The sequence below is a fragment of the Prionailurus bengalensis genome, chromosome D2 (assembly GCF_016509475.1).
Source record: "Prionailurus bengalensis isolate Pbe53 chromosome D2, Fcat_Pben_1.1_paternal_pri, whole genome shotgun sequence".
Taxonomy (NCBI): domain Eukaryota; kingdom Metazoa; phylum Chordata; class Mammalia; order Carnivora; family Felidae; genus Prionailurus; species Prionailurus bengalensis.
The window spans coordinates 87,415,272-87,440,465 of NC_057351.1; the positions used below are offsets into that span (position 1 = coordinate 87,415,272).

Below are 25,194 nucleotides of genomic sequence, written 5' to 3' on the forward strand. Positions count from 1 at the left end.
TTCAGGTGAAATATGGAAACCTTACTTAAATTTTGGTTTTTACCCTCCCAATTTAAAGACATAATTGTCCCTGCTCATGGATTGGAAAAATAAATATTGTCAAAATGTCAATACTACCCAAAGCTATCTACACATTCAATGCAATCCCAATCAAAATTGCACCAGCATTCTTCTCGAAACTAGAACAAGCAATCCTAAAATTCATATGGAACCACAAAAGGCCCCGAATAGCCAAAGGAATTTTGAAGAAGAAGACCAAAGCAGGAGGCATCACAATCCCAGACTTTAGCCTCTACTACAAAGCTATCATCATCAAGACAGCATGGTATTGGCACCAAAACAGACACACAGACCAATGGAATAGAATAGAAACCCCAGAACTAGACCCACAAACGTATGGCCAACTCATCTTTGACAAAGCAGGAAAGAACATCCAATGGAAAAAAGACAGCCTCTTTAACAAATGGTGCTGGGAGAACTGGACAGCAACATGCAGAAGGTTGAAACTAGACCACTTTCTCACACCATTCACAAAAATAAACTCAAAATGGATAAAGGACCTAAATGTGAGACAGGAAACCATCAAAACCTTAGAGGAGAAAGCAGGAAAAGACCTCTCTGACCTCAGCCGTAGCAATCTCTTACTCGACACATCCCCAAAGGCAAGGGAATTAAAAGCAAAAGTGAATTACTGGGACCTTATGAAGATAAAAAGCTTCTGCACAGCAAAGGAAACAACCAACAAAACTAAAAGGCAACCAACGGAATGGGAAAAGATGTTTGCAAATGACATATCAGACAAAGGGCTAGTATCCAAAATCTATAAAGAGCTCACCAAACTCCACACCCGAAAAACAAATAACCCAGTGAAGAAATGGGCAGAAAACATGAATAGACACTTCTCTAAAGAAGACATCCGGATGGCCAACAGGCACATGAAAAGATGTTCAGCGTCGCTCCTTATCAGGGAAATACAAATCAAAACCACACTCAGGTATCACCTCACGCCAGTCAGAGTGGCCAAAATGAACAAATCAGGAGACTATAGATGCTGGAGAGGATGTGGAGAAACAGGAACCCTCTTGCACTGTTGGTGGGAATGCAAATTGGTGCAGCCGCTCTGGAAAGCAGTGTGGAGGTTCCTCAGAAAATTAAAAATAGACCTACCCTATGACCCAGCAATAGCACTGCTAGGAATTTATCCAAGGGATACAGGAGTACTGATGCATAGGGCCACTTGTACCCCAATGTTCATGGCAGCACTCTCAACAATAGCCAAATTATGGAAAGAGCCTAAATGTCCATCAACTGATGAATGGATAAAGAAATTGTGGTTTATATACACAATGGAATACTACGTGGCAATGATAAAAAATGAAATATGGCCTTTTGTAGCCACGTGGATGGAACTGGAGAGTGTGATGCTAAGTGAAATAAGCCATACAGAGAAAGACAGATACCATATGTTTTCACTGTTATGTGGATCCTGAGAAACTTAACAGGAACCCATGGGGGAGGGGAAGAAAAAAAAAAGAGGTTAGAGTGGGAGAGAGCCAAAGCATAAGAGACTGTTAAAAACTGAGAACAAACTGAGGGTTGATGGGGGGTGGGAGGGAGGAGAGGGTGGGTGATGGGTATTGAGGAGGGCACCTTTTGGGATGAGCACTGGGTGTTGTATGGAAACCAATTTGTCAATAAATTTCATATATATATAAAAAAAATAAAAAAAAATAAAGACATAATTGTGCTAAGTATTTCCTCTGTATTCCCTGAGCACTACTTCTGGTAGTGTCATAACGTAAAATGTGATTGAAGAAACTCACAAAGTGAAGGACAGTCTATTATAGTCACTTCTACTTTTATCCATTTCATTGTTCTTCTTCCTTTCTGAAAGCCCCATCTTTTTGTTATCATTTTCTTTCTGTTTGGAGAGTTTTATTTAACTATCATGTAATAATATGTCTGCTAGCAAGAAGTTCTTTTAGTTTTTCCTTCACTTGAGCATGCCTTTACTTCCCCTTAATTTCTGCAGGATAGTTTCACACACGTAGAATTCAGGCTTGACACATCCTCTGTTTCAGCACTTAAAAACTGGTCCACTCCCTACTGGTCTCCATTTCAGAGGAGAAATTTGCTGTCATTCTAATTGGTTTTTCTCTGTAGATGATGTATCATATTTCTTTGGCTGGTTTTAGGATTGTTTTAATCTTTAGTTTTCAAAATGTTAATTATGATGTGTTTTGGTGTGAATTTCTTTGGATTTATCCTGTTTGGAGTTTAGTCAGCTTCCTGAATCTGTAAGTTTATGTGTTGGGAAGTTTTCAGCCATTGTTTCTTCATATTCTTTCCTCTCTCCCCTACTTCTCAGATCTCCATTGATAGAAATAATGGATCTTTTGTTATTGTCCCAGAGGTCTCTGAGGCTATATTATTGTTGTCTGTTTTCTCTCTTTTGTTTACATTAGGTAAATTCTATTTGTCTTCAGGTTGACTGATGCTGTCCTCTGTCATTTCCATTCTACTCTTGGGATCATTTGGTGATTTTTTAAAGCAACTTCAGCTACTGTATTATCAGTTCTATAATCTCCACTTGGTTCTTTAAAAAGTAACAACTTTAGGGGCGCCTGGGTGGCTAAGTCAGTTGAGAGTTCAACTTTGGCTCAGGTCATGATCTCGTGGTTCGTGAGTTCGAGCCCTGCGTCAGGCTCTGTGTTGACAGCTTGGAGCCTGGAGCCTGCTTCAGATTCTGTGTCTCCCTCTCTCTCTGCCCCTACCCTTTACTCTGTCATTCTCTCTCTCTCTCTCAAAAATAAATAAACATTACAAAATTTTAGAAAAAAGTGTATAATCCAGTAGTTTCTAGCATACTCAGAATTATGCAGCAATCACCACTAGTTGATTTCAGAGCATCTTCATCTCCCCCAAGGAAACCCCATATATATATCAACATTTTCTCCTCCTTCCAGTCCCTGGCAGCCACCCAGCCACTGTCTCTGTCTGTGGATTTGCCTCGTCAGGACGTTTCATATCACTGGAGTCATACAGGTGGTGTTTGTGTCTGACAACTTTCACTGAATGTGATGTTTTCAAATGATGAGTGATTTTCACTTGTGTTTTGGACAATTTTGGTTGTGATGTTAGGAGACTTTTCCAGGTTGGCAGGTAGCCACCTGTTTGGGCTCAGGGTGTAGGTTCTGGCCTTTTGTGGCTTTGGTTCCAATGACAGTTCAGTTTTTAGGGGCTTTGTGAGGCTATCCTGGCCTGTCTCATTCTCCTGGTGCTGTGGGGCTCCCACTCAGTCCTTGCTGGTCCCCAGAAGTTGGTTGTCACTGTGTTACTATCTGTGGTGGGGAGCCAGAGCCACTGGGCTTGGGTGGAAGACAGAGGCACACAGAGCTTTGCGGCTGCAGTTGTGGGCAGATTGGACTACCTGCTTGACTTTGGGTCTGAGTGAACCTGGTCTGTCAGCAGTTATCAGTGTGAGAGGAAACCCACAGCCTGGGGCCCTTGCCTATGTGCTCAGGGCTTCTGAGGCTCCTGATATGCTCTGGAAAGGCCCTTGCTGTCTCCACTGGTTCCTGGAGGCCATTGGTGACTCCTATTTCTGCATATTTCACTCTGGACTGAAATCTCTGCTCTTGTCCTAGTTGAACAGCAGGAACTAGTTGAGCCCTGGGGGGTCACAGTGCCATGAAGGCAGCTCTCTGGGCCTTGGGACTGGGGACCCTTCTCCTCACTCTCAGTGCAGTCCCTGTTGGTAAGTTTCTCTTTCCTTCATCTATGGAGGCTTCTGGAGGTGGTGGTTCTGTAGAAGCTGAGACCCTGGGGTATGGGGATCTCCTGCTGTGACCAGATGTCTTTCTGGCTCTTGCTCAGCCTGGACGTGGATGGGTCCTCCACAGGAGGGCAGGAGGGCATGTGGGCTCCAAAGTGTGTACCCCCAGAGACTCTTGTTCCAACACTGACTGAGCCTAACTCCAGGGTGAACCCAGGGTGCGGAGCTGGGTCAGAGCCTGGATGGAATGAGGGGGCATGGCTAGCGTCTGGTCCCAGTGACCCCGATGGACATGAGGTACTGATAGGTCCAGCAGAGGGGCTGCTCCACTCCTGTCCCTGGGGCTGGGGTGCTGGTGGGGGAGTGTGAAAGCTGGCTGCACCTGGCATTGAGGGTTATCCCCAGCTCACTCACTGTTCCAAGGAGTGGCAACAACCTGGGGAGGGGGCCCAGGGGTGTGAGGGCTGCCGGGTCTAGAAGACAAGAGGCAGAATCATGGGCAGGAGCCTGTAGAGAGGGGTTCTGTCAGGTGGAACAGCACAGAGAGGCTGGACGTGACAGAATGACCCCTGGGGGTACTGCATACAGTAACACAGAGCCTCTGGGTGAGTGTGTGATAGTATGTGTCAGAGAGGGTGTGAGAGCATGTGTGTGTGTGTTTGTGTGTGTGTGTGTGTGTGTGTGTGGTAGGGAGTGTGTGAGAGCGTGCATGTGTGTGATAGCGATAGTATCAGAGAGTGTGTGATAGCATGCATGTGTGTGTGAGTGTCAGAGTGAGTGCATGCATGCATATGTGTGATAGTGTGTCAGAGAGTATATGAGAGCATGCACATGTGTGAGTGCATGCATGCGTGTGTGATAGTATCAGAGTGTGTGAGAGTGTGCATGTGTGTGATAGTGATAGTGTCAGAGAGTGTGTGAGAGCGTGTATGCATGTGTAATAGTGTCAGAGTGTGAGGGAGTGTGCATGCGTGTGTGATAGTGTCAGAGTGTGAGGGAGTGTGCATGTGTGTGATAGTGATAGTGTCAGAGAGTGTGTGAGTGCGTGCATGCGTGTGTGATAGTGTCAGAGAGTGTGAGAGTGTGCATGTGTGTGTATGTGCACGCATGTGAGTTGGGCAGAGAGACAGGAGAGGGTAGCAGTCGGTGTCCAGTGCTCTGGAAGCTGATGGAAGAACACTCTGTTGGGCAGGCCGATCCAAGGTCCAGCAAGGGGGTGACCTCAGGGCTGGACAGTAGGGGCTTCCCGGGTGCTGGTGGCAGGAATCTGTGGGCAGTGATGCTGTCTGGTGGGAGCGGTGTGGGAACGCTGGAGGGGATCCCGTTTTGTGTTAAAGATGCAGATATGTGTGCACGTTTATGTCTGCAGAAGAACAGGCCGGCAGGGTGTGAGGAAGCTGTGGGGGAGGATGCCAGCGGTGAATGACGACCATCAGGGGGTGGTGAGAGGGGCAGTGAGAGGGGCATGCCTTTCTCTGGACCTATATGTGGGAGTCTGCCCTCTGTCCCCTCCTCACATGAGTTCAGGGTGGGCACTGGAGGTGGTCTGGGGTGGCCCAGGCTGGGACTGTGTGCAAGACTTCTTCATGGCTGCTGTTGTGTTTCTTCTGCACCAGCTGTGGATGGGATTGTGAGGACCAAGGGGCTGTGATGGGGAGAGGCTGTGCAGAGAGAACCAGGGCGCAGGGCCTAGAAGGGGCATGGTTGAGGAAGTGCATCCGTGGCCCTGGTGGGGAGGTCCTATTGGTCCAAGTTCAGGTCCAGGGAGCTGCTGAGACCCTGAGACCTGAGGAGGCCGGCCTAGAGATTGTAACTGGAAGGGCAGGTGGCCGGCCGGTGAGGCAGGAAACAGAGAGTCAGGGGCCCCGGTGCCTCTACTGCACTGGAGAAACGACTGGGGGTGGGGAAGGGTGGCCTGGCAGAGCCACCCCGCTTCCAGGCAGCGGAACACAAGGGCACTTCCTTGCCAAGAGGGTGAGGGTCACCCACATCGTGGGGGCCTCAGAGGGCTTGGGAGGGGAGCAGAGGCCGTGGTCCTGGCGGGAGGGAAGGGGGTCTGTGGAGGTGAGGATGCAGGGCTGCGTGGGGGCAGTGGGAGGGTTTCCATGTGACTCCACCCCATCACCTTTCTGGACTGTGAGTATTGGAGGTGGGGGTAGGGGGACCTGACTTTGTGCTGAGGCCTCGCAGCAAGGCCTTGGAAGTGGCCCCAGGCAAACGTAGGTAGAGTCTTCCTACCTCCCAGCGGGTGCTGGCTCACCCTTCACCCTGCGAACTGGTTCCGGGCCCCTCTGAGGCTGGCCTGTTCTTCCGTAGGTGGACCAAGAGACCTGAGGCTGGCGTACAGACACAGTCCCTGCGACGGAGTCGTGCTAGTCCTACACGATGGGCAGTGGGGACACGTGTGCAACCAGGAGTGGACGTTGGCAGAGGCATCCGTGGTCTGCAGGCAGCTGGGCTGTGGACATGCTGTGGGAGCCCCCAAGTACGTCCCACTGCCCGGGGAGATGGTGCGGCCCTGGCTCCACAACGTGTCCTGCAGGGGTGATGAGCCCTCCCTCTGGGAGTGCAGCCTCGGGGCCTGGACACAGACCGAGTGTCCCCATGAGTGGGTGGTGGTCGCTCTGTGTGCGAGTAAGTCTGAACAGGAGGGGGAAGAGGAGGAGGGTGAGTCTGGGGGAGGAGGGGGAGGAGGGCTTGGTGGAGAGGAGGAGAGAGGGTCTAGTGCAGGGGGAGGAGGAGCCGGATCTGGGGGAAGAAGGGGAGAAGGAGGAGGTGGGCGGCCCTTTGGGAGGGGCAGAGAGAGGGTCTAATGCAGGGGGAGGAGGAGCACAGGTCTGGGGGGGAGGGGGAGGAGGAGGAGGTGGGCGGGCCTGGGGGAGGGGTGGAGAGAGGGTCTGGTGCAGGGGGAGGAGGAGCGCGAGTCTGGGGGAGGAGGGGGAGGAGGAGGAGATGGGTGGGCCTGGGGGGAGGAGGAGGAGGTGGGTAGGCCTGGGGAAGGGGCAGAGAGAGGGTCTGGTGCAGGGGGAGGAGGAGTGCGGGTCTGGGGGAGGAGGGGGAGGAGGAGGAGGTGGGCGGGCCTGGGGGAGGGGTGGAGAGAGGGTCTGGTGGTTCTGTGGCAGAGGTGGGGGGCTCCTCCCAGGGCACCGGACCATGCTGACCTGTCATGGTTCCAGTCTCTCATGACTCGGTCACTCCTGTAAGGGGCCCTTCGTCTTTCACCCAACAGATGCTTATTTGCAAGGCTCTATTCTAGGTGCTTGGCCATATGCAGCTGTGAATAAACCAGACAAAAGTCCTGCTGCATGGAGCCTGTACTGTCCCGGGAGAAACAGTGAACAAGTAAAACAGCAATGCGGGAACGTGGAGACGCAGAAAACGGGGGGGGGGGGGAGGTCAGAGACACCTTGTCTTCTAGATGCCTGAGGGCCTGACACCCCTGTCCCTGCCCCACCCCCACCCCCCACTGTAGGTATTTGACATTAGGTATCTCAACATGATTTCAAAAGTGACCAGGAGGCAAATGCTTTCCCTGTGAGGTCTGTTGTGAAGGTCTTCTGCTGTCTCTGGGCACTTATGTGACAGGGAGCTCCTGAGGCCCCCTTACAGCATTCTGTCTCTAAAGCTGACCCATGACATGGTTTATGGGCCCAGGATGAAGGGAAAATGCAGGGATCCTCGTTCAACAACAAGATTTTCAAGACAATGACGGCAGAATGTTAAACGAGGCATAGATCCCTCTGAGCGAGGGGTCCTCTGTGACCTCCCACCCAGAAAGGGCCCTCTCAGCCAGCGATGACCCTCTTGAAGGAGCAGGGTTGGTCTCAGGCTGTAACCCAGGCCCAGGGCGGAGGCCCAGGTAGGGGCTGCTTGCCCAGATGGCAATGTCTGGTCGCTGGGGCAGGCCATGGGTTCCAAGGGACCACGGGGCCCGCGGAGTCCGCGCCTTGCTTAATGTGGGCCTATACTTCTCAGATGGCACTTTTCGGGAGATCCGGCTGGTAAAGGGCCGCAGCCCCTGCTCCGGACTCCCCGAGATCAGGAATGTGAACGGGGTGGATCGCCTCTGTGGCCTCCATGAAGAGGAGGCCACGGTGTTCTGCCGGGAGCTGGGGTGTGGGCCTGCACTTCAGGCTCCCCGCCAGGATGCGGGCGTCGTTGGGAAGTATATGACGTGCCGGGGCACCGAGCCGACCATCCGGAACTGCAGACTCAACAACCGCCTGCGCAGGGGCTGTGACTTCCAGCACGATGCCGAGGTGGTCTGCTCAGGTGAGGCCCGCCGGGCACAGCCAGGCTTGGGGGGGGGCGGTGCAGACCCTTGGGGGACGCTCTATCCTCACATCTCACAGTGTGTCCCCCTCTTGATGCCTGTGCAGCCTGCTGTTCCAGAGGGACTAAGAGCGGGCTGGGCAGGCGAGGGAAGGCAGGGAGGAAGGCACTGTGCTGGGAAGATCCGATGCTCTCTAGCTCAGGGTTGTTGCAGACAGAGGCCTAGAGGAGAGGGCACAGGAAGTGCTGGTGGATGGTTCGCCGGTGGGTGTGTGGTGGGCTCAGGTCTGTGCCTACGTCCCAGCAGAGGTGTGCTGGCTCAGAAACCCGGGCCTGGGGGTGGGGGTGGGGGTGGGGTCCGGACTATCCTGCAGCATCTGTGCTCTGATTATTGTGTGTCCAGTAGGAGTCAAGGTGGCTGGTGGTCACCCCCTCCCAGTCCTGTCTCAAAGGGGCAAGAAAATTGACCCTCAGATTCTGGCTGTGTTCTGGGAATTAGGGCAGGCTAACGTGAGACAGACAGGCCAGCCTCCTTGGTGCCCCTAAGAAGGCACCGTTCTGTGGCCAGAGAGGTGCCTTGACCTGGCCTCCAAGACTATACAGGACCTTGATGCCACTGCCTTGGGCAGGCAGAGGCTATGTCACACATGTGGGCACCTGTAGGAGGTGACTCTGACCTCTGACCTCAGGGAAGTGACCAGGGACCCCTTCTCTGTTCTGGGTGCAGGGTGTATGGGTCTCTGGCTATCAGTTTCTGCCCAGGACTTGCAGACCCACTGCCTGGTCCTGGATGGTCTACCCTAGCCAGAGTCTCCTGTGGTCCAGGGAGGTGGCTGAACTGCTCACCTGAGAACACTTATCCCTAACTGAGAGTTTGTGTCTCCCCCAGGACACATGGAAGCCCGGTTGGAGGGCGGTGAGCACCCCTGTGCTGGGCGTCTGGAAGTGAGGCGCGGCCTGACCTGGGGCACTGTCTGTGATGCTGACCTGGACCGGGCAACGGCCCATGTGGTGTGCCGGGAGCTGCAGTGTGGTTCTGCTGTGTCCACTCCTGGGGGCGCCCACTTCGGCCAGGGCTCTGGGCTCGTGTGGACAGAGGCCTTCCGTTGTGCAGGCAATGAGTCTCTGCTGTTCCACTGCCCTCGGGGGCCTGGGCGCCAGTGTGGGCACCACCAGGACGCCGGGCTCAGGTGCTCAGGTGAGGCTGGGAGGGTGGGATCTGAGGCTCAGCCTTGCCCCCTTCCCTGCCAACCTCCCTCAATGACTCCGCCTGGGGGCTCTAAGCTAGGCTCGTGAAAGCCCCTCTGGCCAGTTGGGGGTGTGCGTGTCCTTGGCTAGGAAGTGTTGCTTCTGGGGGTTGAGGGGGGAGGGAAGAGAGGACTGTGTTCCCCGCTAAGGCTGTACCACAGACTGTAGGCCCATCTGCAGAGAGGCATGATCTGGATGCGGGGGGCTGAGGTGGGTAGGGGGCTGGTGAGGCAAGGGCCTGGCTCTGTGGTCACCACACTGGGTGCAACCGGAAGAAACTGCCCCAAGCTGGGTCTGCGGGTGAGGGAGGCGCTGACCCCTAGCCCCCTCTTTAGAGTTCCAGCTGGTTAACGGCAGCAGCAGCTGTGAGGGACGCGTGGAGCTCCAGGTGCAGGGGGCCTGGGCACCCCTCTGTGCTGCCCACTGGGACTTAGCGGATGCCACCGTCCTCTGCCACCAGCTCAACTGTGGCAGCGCGGTGGCCACACCCCCAGGAGGCCACTTTGGGGTCGGGGACGCTCCCATCTGGCCTGATGTGTTTCACTGTGTGGGGACAGAGCCCTACTTATGGAATTGCCCAGTAACCACCCTGGGGGCCCGGGCCTGTGCCCGGGGAAACGCAGCCACCGCCGTCTGCTCAGGTGGGTGCTGGAGGCTGGGAGTGGGAGGGGTCCTGCGGGGAGGGGTGGTCCTCTCCCCTTTGCAGGCGCAGGGCCCCTCCCCCCCGACACCCTGTCTCGTCTGCCGGTCTCCCCAGGTCTCCCCCACGCTCTGAGGCTGAGGGACGGACAGAGCCGCTGCGATGGCCGCGTGGAGGTCTCCCTGGACGGGGTGTGGGGCCGTGTCCTGGACGACGCGTGGGACCTGCGTGGCTCCCGCGTGGTGTGCAGGCAGCTGGGGTGCGGACAGGCCGATCGGGCGTACGACGCTCCGGCGCCCGGGCGCAGGGCGCTCCCCGTGGGGCTGAGCCGCGCGCGCTGTCTGGGCACTGAGACCCGCCTGACCCAGTGCAACGTGTCCGCGTCCCCGCTGGTGCCCGCGGGGGCCTCGCGGGACGCGGGCGTCGTGTGTTCGGGTGAGTGAGGCCCGGGCCGCCGGCCCCTCGGCCCCTGGGCCCGCCGCCCTGACGCGGTGTCTCCGCAGGGAGCCGGCGGGTGCGACTGGCCGCGGGGCCCCACCGCTGCGCGGGGCGCGTGGAGGTGCTGCACGGGGGCGACTGGGGCACCGTGTGTGACGACGGCTGGGACCTGCGGGACGCCCAGGTGGTCTGCCGGCAGCTGGGCTGCGGCCGCGCCCTCCGCGCCCTGGGCGCCGCGCCCTTCGGTGCCGGGGCGGGGCGCATCTGGATGGCCGAGCTGGGCTGCAGGGGCCACGAGTCTGCGCTGTGGCGGTGCCCGTCAGGGGGCCAGGGCCCGCGGGACTGCGGGCACAAGGAGGACGCCGGCGTCGTCTGCTCAGGTCGGTGAGGGTAGTTGGGCGTCTTCTCGGGGCGGCTGGGTGCGCCCAGGCCTTCCGTGGGCTTCCACGGGCCTTCCGCAGACCCCACTGACCCCTTCCCGAATGGGGCCACCCATTCGTGTACTGCACCGTCCTCTTGCTGCCACGCTGCTGCGGGCCGGGCCGGGCACAGCCGGGTCTCTCCCCGCTGCTCACAGGCTCGTCTCACATTTGTGCGGGAGGGTTCTCCCCCCAGCTCCTGGCCCGTGTTTCCGTGAGCTGCAGGAAAGGTGGTGTTTGGAGGGTCTTTGCTTTTCAGCTTGTGCATATCCGAGGTTCCTTACGTTGGTCTTGTCTGGGTGTGACCGTTCTTGAGGGACAGGGTTCTGCGGTCACTGGGGAGCCCGGGAGGGGTGTGTACAGGGCAGCCTCCGGGGGCGTCTTCAGGCTCCCCTCCAGGGCGGGGGTGAGCATTCAGGTGTGGTTTCTTCTCCGTGATTTCAGCCGTTCCCTCAACTGTGTCTCAGATGATTGCATTCATTTCAATCGTCCTGTTTCTTTTAAAGTAACACTTGGGTTCATCCTTTTACCTCTTCCCCTTTTTATTCATTATTTTTTGGGGAGTCTGCTCTTTCTCATGAATTCTGGGAGAGTTTCCAGGTACCGTGCACATCACTGATTGGCTTAGCGTCTACACCGGTCCTACGTGCTCGGATGTACATTCCAAGTGGCCTTTGTGCCTGCAGTTCTCCTCCGCCTTGTCTCATGGGCTCCCTCAGGCTGCCGGTCACTTGCCGACTGATAGGACTCTGCTGCTGGGGACTGGCTGCGGGCAGGGGTGGGGGACGCTCTGTTTCTGTCACAATTCAACATGGAAGCAGTGTTCCCAAATCGAGAGCATGGGAAGCCCAGGCCTGGAAGGAGCGAGGGTCGCTCTTACACCATGTGGTCAGTCGGCTGAAGTCCCAGGGCAGCCCAGAGTCAGGGGGGTGGGGACACAGACTCCTTTCTAGGGCTGTGGGTACAGGCAGGAGACCTTTGTGGCCATGTTGGTAATCTGTCATGGATGTACTTCCTTCAAGTGTTTTTGTTTTTTAAAGGTTATTTAAATTTTAATTGGTTATGCCTCTGTCACATGCAATTCATATCTTACTGTCTCCATTTATCCTGTGGAAGTATTTTTGACGTATCAGACATTCAAAACATAATTTTAAAGGGCTATCAAATACTTTATTATTGGTGATATTATAGTCTCCTTGCTCCGTCACACTGTTGTGGAGATTACTCTGCTTAGGGCTTGGACCCTGGCCAGCCGGGGCTGCTACTGTCTCCAAACATGGAGCTCTGCACTCGCTACTTTTTTTTTGCTTTTATTTTTATTTTTTATTTTTAAAATTTGCATCCAATTAGTTAGCATAGAGTGCCGCAATGGTTTCCGGAGCAGATTCCTTAGTGCCCCTCCCCCACGTAGCCCATCCCCCTCCCACAACCCCTCCAGAAACCCTCAGTTTGTTCTCCCTATTTATGAGTCTCTTACGTTTTGCCCCCCTCCCTGTTTTTATATTATTTTTGTTTCCCTTCCCTTACGTTCATCGGTTTTGTCTCTTAAAGTCCTCATATGAGTGAAGTCATATGATTTTTGTCTTTCTCTAATTTCACTTAGCATAATACCCTCCAGTTCCACCCACGTAGTTGCAAATGGCAAGATTTCATTCTTTTTGATTGCCGAGGAATACTCCATTGTATATATATACCACACCTTTTTTTAAATGTTTATTTATTTTTGAGACAGAGACAGAGTGTGAACAGGGGAGGGGCAGAGAGAGAGGGAGACACAGAATCTGAAACAGGCTCCAGTCTCTGAGCTGTCAGCACAGAGCCCGACGCAGGGCTCGAACCCATGAACCGTGAGATCATGACCTGAGCTGAAGTTGGACGCTTAACCGACTGAGCCACCCAGGCACCCCTAAACCACATCTTCTTTATTTGTTCATCCATCGATGGACATTTGGGCTCTTTCCATACTTTGGCTATTGTTGATAGCACTGCTATAAACATGGGGGTGCATGTGTCCCTTCAAACAGCACGCCTGTATCCCGTGGATAAATGCCTAGTTAGTGCAATTGCTGGGTGGTAGCGTAGTTCTATTTTTAGTTTTTTGAGGAACCTCCATACTGTTTTCCAGAGTGGCTGCAACAGCTTGCATTGCCACCAACAATGCAAAAGAGATCCTCTTGGTCCGCATCTTCGCCAACATGTGTTGTTGCCTGAGATGTTAGTCATTATGACAGCTGTGAGGTGGTATCTCATTGTGGTTTTAATTTGTATTTCCCTGATGACGAGTGATGTTGAACATTTTTTCATGTGTCAGTTGGCCATCTGGATGTCTTCTTTGGAGAAGTGTCTATTCATGTCTTTTGCCCATTTCTTCACTGGATTACTTGTTTTTTGGGTGTTGAGTTTGATAAGTTCTTTATAGATTTTGGATACTAACCCTTTATCTGATATGTCATTTGCAAATATCTTCTCCCATCTGTCAGTTGCCTTTTAGTTTTGCTGATTTTTAAAAAAACTTTTTATAATCACTGCTAAATTGATCATCTTGTGCAAAAGATAATTCTTTTTTGAATGATTTCCAAGGGTGGATTTCTGGACAATCAGGTGACACCTGCTAAGATGTTACAGCTGGCAGTTAAATCTGATCACCTGAGATTAACCGCTACCTGCATCCTTGGGGTGGGAGGTTGCCACGGGGACACATGACTGATTTAAGGTTCTTGCTAGGGGCTCACTGGGTTCGATGCCCCTGAGCAGCATTGATCTTAGTGCTGGGACCCTCTCATTTTGGGGTCATCCTTTGGAGATTTCTCCTGGCCCGACTGCTTTTGTCTTCCAGGGTCAGTGGCCCTGAGGCTGCGAGGTGGCACCCACCAGTGTGCTGGGTGGCTAGATGTGTTCTACAATGGGACGTGGGGCGCCGTGTGCAGTAATGCCCTGAAAGACATCTCCTTGTCCATCATCTGCAAGCAGCTGGGCTGTGGGGAGCAGGGCTGGCTAGAGAACAGGCCTGTCCACACTGGCTTGGGCACCTCCTGGCTGGACAACATCGAGTGTCGCAAGCTGAGAAACTCCACACTGTGGCAATGCCCCTCAGCACCATGGCACCCACGCTCCTGTGCCCACGGAGAGGAGGCTTGGGTCACCTGTGCAGGTGGGTCTCTTGGCGGTTTCTGACAAGTCACCTGCAAGGCTGCCATTGATCCATGACTTAGGGCCTGGAGGTCACTCAGGCTCCACACACTTCATTCTGAAGCTTTCAGGGTGTTTACAGAGGGATGGTCGCTGTTTAATCCCATAGGATTGTCAGAGAAAATGATGCAGGATTCCGGGGAGACCAACTGCTCATCTGCCCACAGCTGCCCAGGTACCCTTCTGTCCGCCTCCCTGTGCACTCTTCACCTCGGTCCTGCCCTGCAGTGACCACAGCCCCCTCTTCCAGGGGAGGGCATGCTGCGTGTGCGTGGAGGCAAGGACAGCTGCTCGGGCCGCGTGGAGCTCTGGCACGCTGGCTCCTGGGGCACCGTGTGTGACGATTCCTGGGACCTGGCGGACGCGGAGGTGGTATGCCGCCAGCTGGGCTGTGGCCCAGCTGTGGGTGCCCTTGCCGGGGCCGCCTTTGGCCCAGGCTCAGGGCCCGTGTGGCTGGACGAGGTGGGGTGCCGGGGCAGCGAGGCGTCTCTGTGGAACTGCCCCGCAGAGCCGTGGGGACTCGGAGACTGCGGGCACAAGGAGGACGCGGGTGTGCACTGCTCCCGTGAGTGGGGAGGGGAGGGGGCACAGGTGGGTGGGAGGGTTTACCTGGGGCTGGGGAGGGGGTCTCCCCACCCAGAACATGGCCCTGAGGCCGTCCCTGTGCTGGGTCCCTCTGGCTGCCTCTGCGGCTGTCCCATGCCATGCTGGGCTCAGGCTGAGTGGGGCTGGGACACTTCCTGAGGGTCTGGGTGGAGGGTCTGGGCTGCCCAGGGCTGCGGCTGCCTCTCTTCCTGGGAGTCCTTCCCATTTCTCCTGCAGGTGACAGGGGGACCACGGCTCGGCCACCAGCACTGGGATGGGCATCAGGTAGGTGTGCTCTCCCACAGGGCTCAGGTCATGCCCTCTTGTCTGGCCCCGACCCAGAGGGGCCCTGCCGTGGGCTCTGCACAGAGGGGCCGTCTCCGGTGGGTGCCAGGGCTGCAGCCAGCCACTCTTTAGGCTGATCAGGCCAGGGTCAGGAGGGTCAGGAGGGTCAGGACCGCCCACTCTGTCCTCCTGTGCTAGCCTGGTCAGAGAACCATGGGGAGGGACAGCAGGCCCAGCCACTTCTCCGGGGTCTTTCTTTTACCCACTGGAGGCATTTGACCCTGGAACACTGTGGCCTCCCTCCTCCCTCCTGACCCTGGTCCTGTGACCTCAGCCCTGTGACCTCTGGGCCATCTCTGGGGGAGGAGCACCAGGGCCATCTCCTTTGGGTGCCCTCCCCCTCCCTGAAAGGTTCAGGTGGCCCAGGCCCAAGGTCACAATACCCCAGGCAGCACAGACACACAGGGGAGACCCCGCCTCTCACTGTCCTCACAGGTGCCCCCCTCACCCCTCCAACTGCCCTCAAGGCTGGGAACCTGCCCATGACCTTTTGCCTTGTCCTGGGCACCCTCCTGGTCATCGTCTCCCTGGTCCTGGGGGTGCAGTGGTTCCGTGGAAGGAGAGTCTGCCAGGGTAGGTGGGTGTGGCCAGGGCGGGTGACACAGGACTGTGGGGGAGGGAGGTTGGGGGCATACTTGGAGACCCCAGCCCATCACAGGCCCTTTCTGCCAGGTCCTACCTGGAACCCTGCTGCATGGCAACTTCTCAGTGACACTCATGGGACCAGGAGTAGTTGGGTCAGGGGACCCTTGGCCCTGCTCCGCTTCTGAGGGGTGCCTGGGTGTGAGGACAGGGCCCCAGGGGTATCCTGATTCCCCATGTCGTCTGCGTAGTAGGGCTAATTGCCCCGGCTGTCTGGGATGTGGCTCTGGGTGGGCACGCGTGAGACACCCCACGGGGCCAGCAGCGGGTGGGCCCCGACTGTGAGAGCACCTGTCCTAGAAGCAGTGGCATGCCCTTTGCAGGTTCCAGAATGTTGGGGAGTCTGCCCTCGGAGGGTGTTTATGAGGACATCGGAGTTGTTCCCATGGGGGAGAAAGATGAGGGGCCCAGAGTGTCCCTGAACCTGGCCCTGGAGGAGGAGTATGATGACGCTGGGGAACCAGAACAGGGCCCTGAGGAGGAAGACGCGCCCCTGAACCCCGCCGGTGTGCACCTCTGCGCCTTGGCGCCTGCGCTGCTGTTCCTGCTGTACTCTTATGCCCAGGGCTCTGCTCTGGCCAGCACCTACATTTAAAGACCCTGAGAGCAACGTCTCCATGAGTCTGTGACCCTCACTCCTGTGTCCAGGCTTGGAATTAGGGGATTCAGCTGTCCCTTCAAAGTTGCTCCTTAGACTGGAATCTTCTCGTGGGTGGACGTGGAGTCCAGGGAGGGTCCTGGAGTTTTATTTGGGTTTCTTTTTGTGGCTGCCCGCAGGGTCCTTCTAGCACCTTGTCTCAGTCGGCTGCAGGGGGCCTGAGCAGAAAGGGTGGGAGGGTGGCCCCGGCTCATGCCGTCCTGTTCTTGTCTGACGTTCTGGCTTCAGGGTGCAGTGACACAGCAGGGCCCAGAGACAGTGGGGGCTCTGAGGGGTTTCCAGAGGGCCCAACGTGCGTCTCTCTCCTTCAACACAGGTGGGGTTCCTTGCAGCCTGGGCCCCCAAGCTCCTGCTGAGACAGAAGATGCAGCGTGCCCTAGGACCTGATGACAGTGTGCTGGCCAGGGGACGTCAGCGAGACCAGAGTGGGGAGAGAACCCAGGCCCCGGGGTCTTTCATTATCTTCATTTCTAAGAGAGATGTCATTAAACTCCCTTTGAAGTTCCTCATTCACCCATTAATTCATCTCAGAAGCATTCCTCAGGCCCCGCCACAGCCCGGGTTGTGTTTCCTCCCCGCTTCACCCTGGTCGGATGCGGGCCAAGTGTGTCCGACTTCCTCACTTCTGCACGCACCGGGGTGGGGTAGCCAGTGAACCAACTCCTTGCCACCCCTCCTCACATCTGCAGTGGTGTTCCGGCGTTCCCTTGTGCCAGAGTCCCCAGTACTCCAGGAAGGACCCAGCCCTTTTCAACCACACCCTCCCTACCCCCACCCTCACACCTTCCTCTGACCACACCCTCCCTCCATGACCACACCCCACCCCACCCTCACACCTTCCTCTGACCACACCTGCCACGACCACACCCCGACCATACCCTCCCCACGCTAACCCTCACATCTTCATTCCTGATCGAATCCTCCCCACTCAATCCTTTCTGACCACATTCACCGTGACCTCACCCTGACCATACCTGCCCTGCCCTCCCCTCCCACCCCGCTCACACTGGATATCCTTGGGGCCTGGGGGTTAGGGGAAGATGTGCAGCAGGAGGGCGTCCCTGGGGTCAGGAGGGAGAGAAATGAGCAGGCAGGCAGTGGTGTGGGGGTCTGAGTATGGGACAGGAGACCTGGAAGATATATGGGGAGCAGAGTAAGGATGTCAGCTGAGCAGCCCGAGTAGGTTGGGACTTAGAGGAAGGATGCAGGGCTCCTCCATCTGTGCTGCCCTTCCCCAGTGCGGACTGCTCCCCATCCCTTACCCAGTGCGGAGTGCTCCCTGTCCCTTCCCCAGTGCAGAGTGCTCCCCGTCCCTTCACCAGTAATGAGTGCTCCCTGTCCTTCCCCAGTGTGGAGTGCTCCCCGTCCTTCCCCAATGCGGAGTGCTCCCTGCCCTTCCCCCGTGCAGAGTGCTCCCTGTCCCTGCCCAGTGCAGAGGGCTGTGCCTGTTTTTGTAGTTTTTCTGGCAGGAAACTAATGGGTTGCTGATCTGTTTGCTGCTTTTAAGGTTACACGTAAGTGCCCTGGGGTTGTCTAGAGTAGTCTTTATTCTGCAGCTAAGTTGGCCTTGCATCTGACCTACAGCCCTTCTGCATCTTCCACGGACTTTGTGAAGTCTCTATGAATCATGACGGTGGGCAAACACATGTCACAGAGGAGGAACAATGAGTGCAGATTACATCAATGACGAAATCAAATTTCACTTTCAGATTGAAAATTTTGGTGAAGAGAAGGGGAAATTAATACATGTGTACATTGTTTGTATTTTGTGAACAAATAAAATTTGTCAGTGTTCATAAATATCCCTTCCAAGATTCATCCCCCTTCCCAGACTGTGTTCTGCATAAATACCCAGTGCTCAAATATTTATGAAAATACCAAGTGTAGCATTTTTATAACAAAAATGAAGTAATCAAATTTCCATCAATAAATGCCTGGCTAGGGGTGCCTGGGTGGCTCGGTCGGTTAAGCCTCTGACTCTCGGTTATGGCTCAGGTCATGATCTCACAGTCTCCGAGATCAAGCCCCATGTTGGGCTCTGTGCTGACAGCATAGATTCTGCTTAGAATTCACTCTCTCTCTCTCTCTGCCCCTCCCCTGCTTGTGCTCTCTCGCTCGCTCGCTCTCTCAAAATAAACATTAAGAAAATTGGGAGATGAATTCTAAGTGACTAAAGTGGCCCGGAGGGGCCGGTTGAAACCGTTTTGATCCTGCTGACTCACAAGCTGCCAGTGCTGTGTAACATTCTGTAGCCGGTTCATTATCTTTTGGAGTCAGGCAAGCTGAGAATGATAGAAATGCAGATGGCTGGATGGTGGTTGGAAGCATTCCTGTGATTTATATTTTGATAGAATTTGGAAGAAATCTTTTCCCTGTAATACTATCTTCAGAGCTCAAGTACTATGTTACCATCCGAAGCAGTGTGTGGTCCTCTACAGCCTTCCCACAGCGTGACCGTGCTGCCAGTGGTACATCAGGCTCTGGTCACAGAGGGACTCATGTGCCGTGTGGTGACCCTCCCACAGCAGTGAAACATAACCTTCATGGAGCCTCTGGGAGCTGCCTGTGGCTGGGCCTTGCAGTGGGGAGATGACCCATGGCCTGCAGGCCATTGAGAGGAAACGGGGTGTTCTGGGGGACACGATGCACTTGCCAACCAGCTGAGCTGCCTACACTTACTGAGAAGGGTACCTCTGAAACCTCACATTATGAGACTGGCAACTTCTCTTTATTTGTTTTTTTGTTTTTTTTTTTTTTTAAATTTTTTTTTCAACGTTTATTTATTTTGGGACAGAGAGAGACAGAGCATGAACGGGGGAGGGGCAGAGAGAGAGGGAGACACAGAATGGGAAACAGGCTCCAGGCTCTGAGCCATCAGCCCAGAGCCTGATGCGGGGCTCGAACTCACGGACCGCGAGATCGTGACCTGGCTGAAGTCGAACGCTTAACCGACTGCGCCACCCAGGCGCCCCAGGCAACTTCTCTTTAAACAAACAGTATATGAGTATTTCTGCTGAGTGAAAATTAAAAATTATCTGCTAAATGGAGGAATTTAGTTGAGGGGGTCCTCAGCTTTCTCCGGGTTGAGGGAGAGTATCAGATCCATGACAATACAGGAAAGTCGTGCTTTTACCCTGGATCAGGAGTACTCACACCTTGGTTTACACAGGCATCACCCAGGGAGCCTGTTAAAATGCAGACTCTGATTCATTAGGTTTTAATGAGCTTTCCAAGTGATTCCTTTTTTAGTAGTAAAAATTAACAGTAAAATTAAAACTATTTTTAATCATGTGAAATTTCAAATGTATACGTGTAACAAGATGCTGACTTCTTGCCACATTTGCTTTATATCTCTGTGTAAGAAAACATCACAGAGCAGCTCAAGTTTCCCATTTAATCTCTCTCCCTCCTTGCACCCCAGATGTGACTGCTATTCTGAAGATTGAACATCATTTCATATGTTTTTGCATATATTTATTTTAGTAAACAATACGATGTATTATTTCAATATTTTTACAAATACGTCAATGCTTGCCACCTGTCTGCCGTCACTTTCTACTTGCTTTCCTTACTTGACATTATGCTTCGGCTGTGTGTCCCTGTGGAAAAGGCACATCCAACATGACAGTCCACGTGTGATGTGTGTCCACATTAATATGTATGGATTTGGGATGATAATCAATGTGTGATGAATCCATGGCTTGCTAATCTATCTTCCCATGGGCGGGTGGTTAGGTAGTTTCCACTTTTTTGCTCCTGCACAAAGTGATGGAATAAACAACTGTGACCCTGTGTTGTACACACATGAGTGAAATTGTTGTATAGTAGATATGTGCATCTTCACCTTGAATAGATGTGCAAAGTAAGACACTCCTGTGGATCACGTGTCATTTAGTTATCACCTATTGTGTTCCAGGTCCTGTTTTCTTGCTGAGGATACAATGGTGAGCACAAACTATAGCCCCTCTCTTAATGAAACCCAGTATGAGAGATATTAATTAAGTAATCAACTGAATGAGTAGCTCTAAGGGAAATAAGAAGGCACGAGGAGGGCAGACGGTGGAGGGAGCTGACTCAATCTGGTTAGGGGGAAATCACTTAGGATTTAACATGCAGCTGGGATGTGAAAAGAGCATGAGCTAACCAGGCAAATAGCATTCCGTGCAGGAATAATGTGTCCACAAGACTCAAGGAGGCATGTTGCTTTGGGTCATGAGGTTCTTATCCTGTCCTTGGACCAGAGATTCCAGGGCCATCATTAGATGGGAAGGGGGATGTCTTAGGGTTCTCCGGAGAAACAGAACCAGTGGGAGATATACATACTTCTGGGCTTATGATGATTTATACACACATGCACACACATATATAATATGCACATACACACATATGTATAACATAGTATAATATATGTGTAATTACATGAACGGCATTATACAATATAGTGTGCAATACACATATACATACATATGGAGGCTCATTATTGAATTGGCTCATGCAGTTATGGAAGTCCTCACTATCAGCCATCTGTAAACTGGGGACCTAGAAGAACTGATGGACTAATTCAGTCCAAGTCTGAAGGCCTGCAAGTTGGGGGGCAACATGTAAGTCCGATTCTGGGTCTGAAAGCCAAAGAAACAAGTATACTCTTCCTTCCCTTTTTTGTTCCATTCTGGCCCTCACTGGACTGAATGACGCCCATCCCCACTGGGGAGGACAGTCTTCTTTATCCAGTTTTCCTGTTCAAATGTTCATCTCTTCCAGAGACACCCTCACAAACACACTGAGAAATAATGTTTGACCAGCTGTCTGGTGTGCTGCGGCTCAGTCAGGTTGGCACACAAAAGCAACTATCGTAGGAGAGACATCCTCGGCGGTTCAGGACTGAGACCCACGTGGCCTAAGCAGAACTCTGGGCAGCTATACAGGGGCACTTTTAATGGAACTGAGCCAGCTCCCACCTCCTGAAGGTCAATAAGACATAGGCAGAGACTCTGGGTTGGTGAGCAATCCCAGGGATCTCAGAAGGAACCAATGCATCCGTTGTGTGTTAATGTGTGTCATATTCCGGGAATTGCAAACTTTCAGTAACAGGCAGCTGAAAGCCACAACTCACTAGGATGCCGTGGAGAATCCACAGAGGAATATTTCCTCAACAAAGCTGTTTTGAAGGTGTCAATGGCATCTCACATAGAAAGAGGGTGTTTATAACAGGTAGGACACATAAGAGTCAGGGGTCAGAGAGCAACAAAGAACACGAACTTTAGAAACTGCCCATTTACAGATTTTTGGCATGTGCATCAAGACCTTCCTGAGAGCTGCCTTGATATCCTTGTTCCTCAGGCTGTAGATGAGAGGGTTCAAGGTGGGGCTCACAGTGGAGTAAAGCACAGCCACCACCTTGCCCGTCCCTGGGGAGTGGCTGGAGCCAGGGCTCAGGTAGGTGTAGATGATGGTGAAGAAGTACAAGGTGGCTGCAATGAGATGGGAGGAACAGGTGGAGAAGGCCCGCTGCTTCCCCTCGGCTGTTTGAACCCTCAGGATGGTGGACATGATGAACCCGTAGGACACCATGGTGAGCAGGAAGTTCAACATGGCAAAGAAGACGTCAGCTATAATTGCCATGATGTTGTTCACATATGTGGAGGAGCAGGAGAGCAGCAGCAGAGGAGGGATCCCACAGAAGACGTGGCCAATCATGTTGGGCCCATGGAAGGTCCGCCGTGACATCAGGCAGGCATTGACCCCAGCGTCAAACATGCCGATGCCCACACAACTCCAGCCCACTCTGCACACACCCTGGGGCTCATCATGGAGCCGTAGTGCAGTGGCTGGCAGATGGCCACGTAGCGGTCGTAGGCCATGGCAATGAAGAGCAGCACCTCCCCTGCCACTGCCCATGACCACACAGGGCCATGCAGCCCCAGTAGGAGATGCTCCTCTTCTCCGCCACCAGGATCCCTTGGGCACCATGGTGCATGTGCAGACAAGATCCAGCACAGACAGGTTGGCCAGGAAAAAGTACATGGGGGTGTGGAGCCTGGAGCTGAGGGTGACGGCCACCACGAGGAGGGAGTTGCCACAGAGTGCCACGGCATAGAGGCAGAGGAAGAGAATGAAGAGGAGAGCCTGGAACGGCGGCACTTCTGAGAAGCCCTGCAGTGGGAATTGTGTCACCAGCATCCGATTACTCATGGGCTTTGGTCTGTCCAGACTCTTTCTGGTCAAGATAGCTTCATATGTCAGACTCTCCCGGAATTTACCGAATTTCTTATTTCATTAGACTCAGGCATCACCAGCTAACAAGCTCCTCTCAGGGAAACGGGTAGGAGCACTTACCCTTCCACCTCCTGCACTCAGGACTACCTCCCCACCCCCCATGGCCCTACACTCAGGAATACCTCCCCGCCCCCCACACCCCTGTGCTCAGGACTACCCACACCCCTGCCTGGTGCAGTGGTCTCCCACAGTGATTGTCTGACCTCACCCGGTCCCTGCTAGAACTGTTCAGGAGCATGATGTACAGCATCCACAGTGGGCCTTAAAGTGTCCCCATGTCCCATCCTGGCCAGAGAGTGTTCAGACTCACCCCTGCTCTTCTCCCCTCTCCCTCAAAGTGTCCTAGTCAGCTCCCTCTGCCTGGTCCCCCAACCCTCTGCACATCCCCTGATGAGCTGCCCCAGATGGGAGCTTCCACCTAAGTGAACGCCAGACCCCAACATGGAGCCTGGCCTCTGCTTAGGGGACAGGGGCTGCTGCCGGGAGAAGCAGGAGCCCAGGTTCAGGGAAGGGCGGTCTGCAGTCAGGTGGGAGAGTAAGTCACCAATGGGGACAGACACGAGGTCCAGGCTGGTGGGCAGAGTCAAGACCAGAAGAGGAAGGCCAGTGGTGGTTCAGGCAGTCCTGGAAGCAAGGAGGAGGTCCCAGGCTGAGGGGTCCAGGCAGACACACAAAGAAGGAGCAGATCAAGGGGTTTCCCAGAGCACAGTGTTGCTGATTCTGCCCCGATGACTGCCCAGTCCTGGGAATGATACACCCAAGGCCAGGTCAAGGCAGCATCAACTGATTCTGTAGGGGTGACCTTGTCCGTAGCCCTTGTCTGTGCTGATTCCGAGCTGGTCCTTTGGAACTTAGCACAACTGCAGATGTATTTCATATTCCCTAATCATATTTGTTGTATGAAAACAGACACAAGAGATATTTCAAGGATGAGCCTGTAAATGACAAGTGCATGAATGTCAGGCTCATGGAGAAGCCTGGACATTTCAGAAAGACACAGTTGCTCCAGTGGATGGGGTTACACAGCGTCCTATTAACTGGACCCAGTATCAGGACCACACCCCCCACAAGCATACTTCACACGTGCAGACACAGGGGCCCTTTTCAGACAAGTAACCCTATTGCAGATCAGATGACAGTATTACCTACTGCTGAGTGGGAGAGTCTCTTTCTTCCATCCCGAGCCCAGATCCGCCTGAACGGAAGGACAATGTGAACCAGTTAAGTCTGTCAGTAAAGCACTTCTTAAAGGGTTTCCTGTGACAAACGGGTGACATGTTGTATTGTCACTGTTCTAATGATGACTTTGTCCAGCAAAGGTACAAACCTTCCCCAAGTTCACAGGGGCAACCCAGTCTTAAGAAAAATATTTCTGCTTAAAATATCAGGTGTGAATGAGTCCCAGCATCCTCATTTTTACAACCCAAGGGATTTTCATGTTGTAAAGACCAGCAAGCATGGGGTAGCCACTCTGTCTTCTGAAGGAAGATACTGCTCCTGCTCTGTGCAGTAATGTGGTATTAATAGGGACATTCTTGGAAGTGTCATTAAATACATCATTCTGGCAACTGGACCTGAAGTAAGACCCTTTCAGGCTTTTCCCATTGCAGAAAAGAGAATAGTGCACAGAATGAGATACTTCTGATCTGCTGCCCTTGGGTTGGGCTGTGCTGTGAACATGAGGGGCCCAAGAAGAGCAGAGGCCAAAGTCTGAGGGTCAGAGGAGAGCAGTGGGAACATAGAAACACCATAGGGCAAACCCTCCACTCTTGTGAAGACGCAGAAAACTCCCACCCTGCTCTCCTTTCCGGCCATGGAAGAACTGACCCTGGACAGTGTGTGGTCAGTTGTTGGCTTATGAAATTGCAACTTATCATAACAACATATTCCCTCAAAAAGCAGAAGCCGGTAGCTTTCAAACTCTCCCTAATGTCCAGGACAGACTTGCACACGACCCCCTCCCAGGGCACAGCCAGGGTACGTGACCCAGACAGACAGAAATGGCAGAACTTAAGGGCACTGGGCTCTGGGGGACAGCAGGCCACCACGGACGTGACCACACGCAAACCCAGGACAGAAGGTGCATCAGCCAGAGGGAGATGGGAGCAACTGGGGGCCTGTCTCACTTCCTTGGGGTCAGGAGAGGTGACAAGTGTGGCAGCACCCACCAGAGCCGTGCTGTCCTCTGCCTTCCTGGCAGGTATTTGGAGGCGTCTGCTGGTGGTCCAGAGAGGACAGGGCACATCTCTGCCCTTGCACCTGCCCTGAGCTGCAGAACTCATGTACGTGGACCTCAGCCACAGAGTCCTAGCCCCTACTCCCTTCCCTGCCCTGCTTTCTCTGTGAACACTGAAGCTGATTAAACCCCTTAAAATTCAAAACTGCTCAATAACTTACGACCTAGCAAATAAAAACTTTCATGATCTAAGTCATTGTATTCCACTAATTTTGTAAAGTGAATCTCTCCAACTATAGCAAGAGATTCACAATCAAGAATAAATACACAGTACCACTTAAACAATTTTTTGGCAGATTGAAGCTTCTTCTCAAGTCTTGGAAACATTGCAGATGGTCCTCAAACTGCCGAGGGAGTCCCTTCGGGACTGATTCAGAAGAAACAAACCACATCCCCTTGTTCAGGCACTGTCTGGGTCCTCCTGTGCTCAGGATGGGGGACAGTAGCCGGAGCCGAGGGTGGCCTGGTTTT

General features: G+C 53.6%; 2 protein-coding genes and 1 pseudogene across 2 annotated transcripts; 2 read left to right on the forward strand and 1 right to left on the reverse strand.

The window, feature by feature from the left end:
• Positions 1–2,790: 2,790 nt before the first annotated feature.
• LOC122492645 (scavenger receptor cysteine-rich domain-containing protein SCART1-like) lies at positions 2,791–7,434 on the forward strand. The gene is made up of 3 exons (XM_043596128.1): positions 2,791–3,757; positions 6,092–6,442; positions 7,430–7,434. The coding sequence occupies exons 1-3, from the start codon at positions 3,691–3,693 to the stop codon at positions 7,432–7,434; spliced, it is 423 nt and encodes a 140-aa protein (XP_043452063.1). The 5' UTR covers positions 2,791–3,690.
• Positions 6,888–16,174, forward strand: LOC122493426 (scavenger receptor cysteine-rich domain-containing protein SCART1-like). Its single transcript, XM_043597982.1, has 11 exons — positions 6,888–8,047; positions 8,937–9,259; positions 9,639–9,936; positions 10,053–10,370; positions 10,439–10,753; positions 13,629–13,943; positions 14,091–14,156; positions 14,232–14,546; positions 14,804–14,851; positions 15,347–15,484; positions 15,877–16,174. Exons 1-11 carry the CDS (start codon positions 7,654–7,656, stop codon positions 16,146–16,148), a joined length of 2,802 nt encoding a protein of 933 aa, XP_043453917.1. The 5' UTR covers positions 6,888–7,653; the 3' UTR covers positions 16,149–16,174.
• A 5,239-nt stretch (positions 16,175–21,413) lies between these two features.
• Positions 21,414–22,458, reverse strand: LOC122492647 (annotated as a pseudogene).
• Between the last annotated feature and the right edge of the window lie 2,736 nt (positions 22,459–25,194).